The 6,025-nt window shown below is 39.9% G+C and overlaps 1 protein-coding gene across 1 annotated transcript in view; it reads left to right on the top strand.

Annotated features, from left to right (window-relative positions):
* The first annotated feature begins 312 nt into the window (after positions 1 to 312).
* Positions 313 to 6,025, top strand: part of LOC115106861 (chemokine-like protein TAFA-5) — an 88,569-nt gene continuing 82,856 nt past the window's right edge. The window contains exons 1-2 of the mRNA XM_065008398.1: positions 313 to 381; positions 4,137 to 4,161. Coding sequence (XP_064864470.1) covers positions 313 to 381; positions 4,137 to 4,161 — 94 coding nt within the window. The remainder of the gene's footprint in view (positions 382 to 4,136; positions 4,162 to 6,025) is intronic.

Genomic DNA, 6,025 nt, shown 5'->3' with positions numbered 1-6,025 from the left:
TTAGGCTAAATAAATTGATATTATTTTGTTGGGTAATGAATCGGCTCTTGGAACTCATTAAGAGGCAGCTTCTATCTTCAATATAATCACTCATTCAGAAGGTTAAACCCATAGGTCTTAGGCCTGCAGTAAATGAAATGAGATTACCAGGTTCATTTTTCATTAGGTTATAATAATCCATGCCTTCTGGGAATGTTATAACATCTAAATGTTACGGGTGGAGTTAGAAACTTGGCTGTCAGAAGTATTAAAATCAACCAATGTCAGCCATTAAATGGTTTATTATCCAAATGTTGAAGGTTCGTGTGGGCGATGGAGAGAAACAAAACAGATCAGTTTGAGGCCATGTGGCGGAGAGTGATGCGGGCGCTGGAGATGGGGGTGTGAGCAGGTGGGTCTGGGCAGGTGTGATGTAGTTGTCGTTTGTTTTGTATTGTCTAAAAATATCAAATAAAATATATATTTTTAAATGTAATAAGGAACAGTGACAAGCTTGCAAAACACATTTAGTTATTCATTATGAATATAATTTACTTGATTTGTTTAGTTTTACTTCATTTTATTAACCACGATGTCACAAATGATTGAACACGCACAACATGAGCAGATTAACTTCAGATTAACATTTCTTTATTAAATACTACTTTATTAAATACTACCAGAAAGAATGTTGGTACTTATTTATTTTGATCCAAAGCAACGAGTGAGTCACTCCACTTTATGCTGACAAATATAGCTTTATGCTGCGAAATAGCCTACTAAATAGGCCAAGCCTAAACTGATATATTAAATTGCCTCAATAAACTAGTCAATTTCATAAATAAATGAAGTAGCTCAGGTCTTGAAAATATTGGCAACTTTTCCCCCTCCCTATCCTCACTGGACTTTCTTTCATTCGGTTTCTTCTTCACATCAGCAAAGATGGACTCTGTGTTTCAGAAACTCACTTCATATAGAGGGGCTTTCACACTGTGGTAAATAAAGCCAGTGTGTTATTTAGAATGATTTATTTCTGTTTTTAGAGGGAGAGAAACCAAAAATCCACTTGCCTATTTTTTTCAGTCCACATGTCAAGTGTAATTGTGCCATTGTATTTACCCAAGTTCTCTCTCAACTCTAGAACCACCCGCCAGCAATTTTTTTTGTTTTGCCTGATGCAGTGACAGAGAAGAGAGCCTGTCGGACTGAAACATTCACACCTCCATTAATTTACAAAAAGATAGTCAATTTGTGCCACAGTTTAGACTACCGATAGATTGGCGTTCTATTGCCCCCTTGTGATAATGTGGTGCAATGACAGAATGACGCAATTCACCACAATCTGCCATCATCTACCACAAATGGTCACGGCATAAACTTAAAACCTTTAATTGAGGGACCACAGTACCTTTTTTTTTGCTAAGAGTGTACTGCATTCAGACCATCACCATTCCTATGTTTGGAGATACATCAATCAAAGTATATGTATTGCCTCCATTTACCACAAAGTGCAACCTGTGCCTAAACTCCCCAAATAATTAAAGTCGTGTCCAAGGCAACAGTGGTAAGAATAACAACTAACTCCATGGTTAGAATGAAACCTACAAAGGAATCTGACCTGCAGTGCATACCGTCTAACTAGCAAGGCTAAGACTAGATGGTGATGCACTTTACCTTTAATTACAGTTCTTGCCACACTTCCCTGAAGGACATTATGTATTTTTGGCATAATGTAGTTGAGTGCGTGTGTGATGTGCTCATCACAAATATTGCCAAGACGTTGTAGAAATGACTTATCTTAGGAGTGAATGTGTTCTGTTCCGCCCTGTCTGGTTGGCCGTTGACTGGGTCAAGGTGAGGATGATGCAGAGTAGTGCTGCTAGCCCTCTGTGATCTCTCCTCTCTGGTTGTATAGTGCCTGTACTTGCAGATAGTGAGAGCTCTTCCCATACAGTAAAGATTGATAGTGAATGAAAGTCACTGGAGTTGCCTTATCTGCACTGGAACACATTGTTATGTTGTTGCTGAGTGGCTCGGAGTAGTTATTTTTTTTAGGCATTGTAATGTTGGGGGGAATATGCTGTACTCCAGTGGATCGTTATCTAGTTTGAACTCTACTAAAATACTGCCACGAGGGCTACATGCAGCACGGGATGCCAAGAATTTAAGTGGGAATTAGCAAAATATTGTTCCTTTGCTTCTATTTTTTCCCCCAAGTCGCATCTGAATGGAATCGGAATTTACATTTTGAGTTGAATAGAATGGAAAGAGGAAATATACTGTAATGGGAATATAAAACGACAGAATACATACTGACTGAGTGAGTACTATACATGACTTCCAGCAGTTTTTGAAACCATGTCATTTTCAGTTTTTTTACGACCTTTTTTACATTTTCCTGGCAGAAAAAAATAAAAACACGAACCAATCGACTTATAAATAGCAAGTATTTGATTCATCAGATTCACACTTAAAGATGCAAACAGTGAATGTAAAAATCTGTCTCTCTGCCCCTGAATAAAGCATTTAACCTACTGTTCTCTGGTAGGTCTTCATTATAAATAAGAATTTGTTCTAAACTGACTTGCCTAGTTAAATAAAGGTAAAAAAAAAATATATATATATATATATAAGGGGCCCCAAGGCCCATCAACGTAAAATCAATCACTCATTCTGGTCTTGTATACTCGCTGCTGCAATGGACGGTTGTCAAATGACCTGGTACAAAAGGGCAATCCTAATGTGTTTCTGGGATCGCACAAAGAAATAATGGAGGAAAGGAGCATGTCAATAATCTTGCTGTGTATTAAGTTGTATGCCTGGCCAAGTTAATCCATCTTCTATGTTGTTGATGGAGGTCTCATTTCGCTGAAGGGCCGGACACATACATTTCAATCAGCTATCTCGCCTACCCAGATGACAACAGGACAGAAGAATCATACATCAATCAGGCCAACGCGTTAGTTTTGTTCAACCATGTTAACAATGTGTCTCAGTATATGTGACATCCATTCTTGTGTGGATGATTCAGTCTCATAGAGGAGTTTGTGGAATGGACACCGTTCTTTTAATACAAAGCCCTGAGATGGATGCAACACAAGATATATTCGTCACACCCGTCACCGGTATGCAAAGGAATCCATTTGGACTGTAGATTACCAATCATTAACAGTACAACAGTGGAGTAAGACTGGCGCGCGGTACTCTGCCTGGCTACAAGCAGCTGGAGACACTCATCAAAGTCACTCTGGCTCTTTCTGCCTCTATGACACAATGTGCTCCAGCTCCAAAGTGATCCACATATTATATATAATGAGACAATGGTGGGCACGGAAATGTTCTCAGCTTCAGTGAAGAAATACATTATTATTATTATTTCACAGGGGGCTCTGACAGAGGGAGAGACAGTGAGTGGCTCCTTTTTATGCAGGGGTGTAAAAATAAAACTAACTCTGCCGCTGTGCCTGATGCAACGCACACATGACAAGTCATTATCCTGCATCATCTGGAGAGGCAGGGAGGAGGAAGAGGAAGGGGAGGAGGAGTAGGAGGAGGAAGGGTGCTAAGTGTAACGTGATGAAGAACAGAGGAAGAGAAGGGGGGAGAGGAAAGGAGGAGATGAATAAAATGAATGGAAAGTCTGAGATGAGGAGGAGGTGAGGGGGTGAAGTGAAACGCGTGTGATGAAGAGCAGCGGAAGACAAGGGAGAGAGGAAGATGAAATAGGAGGAGAAGAGTGTTGAGATAAACCTGGGATACAGAGCAGAGGGAAAGAAGGGGAAGGGGGAGACGATGGGAAAAGAAAGAGGAGGAAGTTAAGTGAAACGTCTGACGAAGAACAGAGGAAGACAAAGGAGAGAGGGAGAATAAAGAGACAGGGATGAGGAGGAAGTTAAGTGAAACGTGATTAAGAGCAGAGGAAGACAAGTGAGTGAGGCAGAAGAAAGAAGAGGAGGAGAAGGGGGAGGATGAATTGAAATCTTGAGCTCTCACATTGTTCTTTAGTCATAGGCTCCTGCTGGGAAGGACACAGTCAGAGATTAAAAACCCCTCATCATACATTATGACATGGTGCAAAAGCAGCCGACATCACAACCCCATCAAAAACCATCACAGCGTAACACAAGACATCACAGCCCTGTGTTCTGTCTCTGCAGATCTGCATCAATTTATCAGATACAGGTATGTGCTGATGAGTGCTGGTGGGATGATTTCCTCCTGTCTTTACAAAGAGAGAACTACATTTGTAGCTTTTGGCTCTTATAAGGTGGGAACTGTTAGATGTTTTTGTAATTTTCAACAGTATGAAACTGTATAAACTGAATACAGTAGATTACTGTAGAATGCACAGTATTCACATTTGTTATACAGCACACCAAGACCGTTCTGTAATTTTGACAGTAAAACACTTGAATGCACAGTAAAATACCATGAATGTGTTTTACAGTATTAATTATGGTGCATTGTGGGTAAATGTTGTGGACGGGACAGTCACTGGCTCATTAACATAATTTAAGGCATGCCTTGTAATTGGCTGTATTGTTTGCACCCGTGAGTGAGAATGTATTTTAGGAATTCTACTAACCTTGTCCTGAGTCACCTCAGTACCTGAATGGCCAATTGAAAAATACAGTACCATACTGCATTTTTTGAGCGCCACTTTTTTTTTTTATCGCTAGTAAGTATATGGTGTTGTTTCTCACTCATTAACACATTTTGAGACATGTCTTGTAAGAGGCTATTTTTGTGCTGTACCAATTTAAATGATTTGTGGTTGTAGTTCTCCAGCAATCACATTTAAATATTTGCCCTGTAGTCTCTGTCAGTTTAGAAGCCTTTGTTAAGGCCTGAAGTGCAAGTGGTATAAACGCCAAATATCAGTTTGTATGCTGTATTATATAGGCCAAATGAAATATTCACTATTAGCAATTGCTGATTTTCAATACCATTCATCAATGAAGTAATATATTGCTGTTTTGCTATATATTTACTGCAGCATACTGTACATTTTGGCGGATCGTGGAGAAATATTGTGGGAGGAGAAAGAATCGCTGTCTCATTAACATATTTTAAGGCGTGCCTAGTAAGTGCTATATTTGTTGCACCTGTTAATGAGAGTCCTTTGCCAGGTGATACACTACATGGCAAAAAGTATGTGGACATTTATTTGCTTGTTGAACATCTCATTCCAAAATCACAGGCATTAAATGTGGCTTTGTTCTCCACTTTGTTGCAAAAACAGTCTCCACTCTATTGGGAAGGCTTACTGCTAGATGTTGGGCAATTAGGCCTGGCTTGTAGTCGAAATTCCAATTCATCCCAGTGGTGTTTGATGGGGTTGAGGTCAGGGTGCTGTGCAGGCCTGTCAAGTTCTATGACACTGATCTCGACAAACCATTTCTGTATGGACTTTGCTTTGTGCACAGGGGAATTGTCATGCTGAAACAGGAAGGGGCCTTCTCTAAACTGTTGCCGCAAAGTTGGAAGTGCATAATTGTCTAGAATGCTGTAGTGTTAACTTAAACTGATATTTATGGGCCTAGCCCAAACCATGAAAAACCATCCCAGACCATTATTCCTCATCCACCAAACTTTACAGTTGGCACTATGCATTTGGGCAGGTAGCAGTCTCCTGGCATACGCCAAACTCAGATTCAGAAATTTGACGAACTGACTTGTTGCAAAGGTGGCATCCTGTGACGGTGTCATGATGAAATGAGGTCTTCAGTAAGGCCATTCTACTGCCAGTGTTTGTCTATGGAGATTCACACCTGTCAGCAACGGGTGTGGCTGAAACAGCCGAATCCACAAATTTGAACCGGTGTCCACATACTTTTGTTTAAATTGTGTATTTTGTAACAAGATACTTTTGAGAGTTGTAATTTGTATTTATAAATATACAAAATACTTTTCTGTACCATTTTGTACAACGGTTCACCATTTTCTGGCCCACTTTCACACTGCATTGGTATCAGGAGTCCGATGGCTCTATGGTGTGATAAAAGTGTCTGCTAAATTAACTAAATATAAATGCATATGTAAAAAT

Source organism: Oncorhynchus nerka, linkage group LG23, assembly GCF_034236695.1.
Source record: "Oncorhynchus nerka isolate Pitt River linkage group LG23, Oner_Uvic_2.0, whole genome shotgun sequence".
In the NCBI taxonomy this organism is placed as follows: Eukaryota; Metazoa; Chordata; class Actinopteri; order Salmoniformes; family Salmonidae; genus Oncorhynchus; species Oncorhynchus nerka.
This window is presented reverse-complemented; position numbering and strand designations above follow the sequence as displayed.